The sequence below is a fragment of the Wasmannia auropunctata genome, unplaced genomic scaffold (genome assembly GCF_000956235.1).
Source record: "Wasmannia auropunctata unplaced genomic scaffold, wasmannia.A_1.0 LD336088.1, whole genome shotgun sequence".
NCBI lineage: Eukaryota > Metazoa > Arthropoda > Insecta > Hymenoptera > Formicidae > Wasmannia > Wasmannia auropunctata.
The window spans coordinates 4,503,882-4,505,092 of record NW_012026802.1 but is presented as its reverse complement, the minus strand read 5'-3'; the positions used below and the strand labels follow the sequence as shown (position 1 = coordinate 4,505,092).

At 28.9% G+C, this 1,211-nt stretch overlaps 1 protein-coding gene across 1 annotated transcript in view; it reads left to right on the top strand.

The window, feature by feature from the left end:
* The first annotated feature begins 1,135 nt into the window (after nt 1-1,135).
* The window catches only part of LOC105448327 (glutamate receptor U1-like), a 24,437-nt gene continuing 24,361 nt past the window's right edge, over nt 1,136-1,211 (top strand). Inside the window, exon 1 of the mRNA XM_011686833.1 lies at nt 1,136-1,186. Within this exon, the coding sequence (XP_011685135.1) occupies nt 1,151-1,186 (36 nt within the window). The 5' untranslated portion in view covers nt 1,136-1,150. The remainder of the gene's footprint in view (nt 1,187-1,211) is intronic.

The following is a 1,211-nucleotide window of genomic DNA, read 5'->3' as shown; positions in this document are numbered from 1 at the left end:
TGTCAATTAATAAAATTTAATTTCACAAGTAATTCTTCAGACCTTTCGGTTATTTTTTTTAGTTGTTTTTAGTGATATAAACCAAAAATGCAAACTCGCGCTTAGTTATTGAATATATGCACTCTTTGAGTATGTAAGTATGGACTGCTGATCCCCCAACTTTTACTTTTTGACAAAAAGACATATGCCGGCAGGAATCGGGCTGAAATTGATTGAGGTATCGAACTTTGATTTTTTAACCTCCACCCCAGTTTGTTAAAAAAATATCAAATATATCAAAATGGATATATAAATTTTATAAAAATTGATAAGAAGCCAGAAAAAATCTTAAATCAACGGAGAGGAATTAAAAACCAATTCAGCATCTTAATTTCTTTTAAACATCGTAAACACGCTGATTTTACAGAAGCCTCCCCACTCCTTGCAGAAAATTACTGACTGGGGTGGAGTCTACATTTTTCCAGCTTGACAACACATGAAGTTAATTACTAGCAGTCCATACTTATACAGTCAATTGTCAAAGTGTGCACTATAATCTGAGTGAGTTATCATTTTACGTCATTTGAATTACTGACAATGAAAGCTATAAAAAACAAAATCATTCGCAACGTCTAAAGAATTATTGTGAAATTAAATTTTATTGATTAACAATTATAAATTGCGTACTGATTATTACGCTAATTCTCATTTTCCTGCTTTACTTTCTGTGTTTTTTTAAATATAAACAAAACTATTTCAAAAATCATATATCAGGAACTGTGGAACTATTGTGAATGTAAATAAAGTATTGATAACATTTTTTAAAGTAAGGTGTCACTTTCACAGACACATGGACAAATATAAACTTTTTCTCTTAGGTGAAAAGGATTAAAAAAATAAAAACTTTCCACATTATTACTTATTTATCGACATTAAAATTTTTATTCTACAGAACTACAATGTTTAGTTATATGGTAGTTATTCAAGTAGTTTTAAAGTACAATCTATTGTCAATAAAAGAAAAACCTTTAACGTTTATGAACTAATAGCGTATATGAGATATAAGAAATTCTTTCGTTATCTCTATAATTGTGAAATTAATTAATTATTCGTCATCTTTAAATTAATTAATTATTTATTTGACATTACGCGATAGGCGCATTCGAAAAGAATGTTCATCGCCCCCACAAAATGGCTACTCGTTCAGGATCGAAGAATAACGATTGATAACA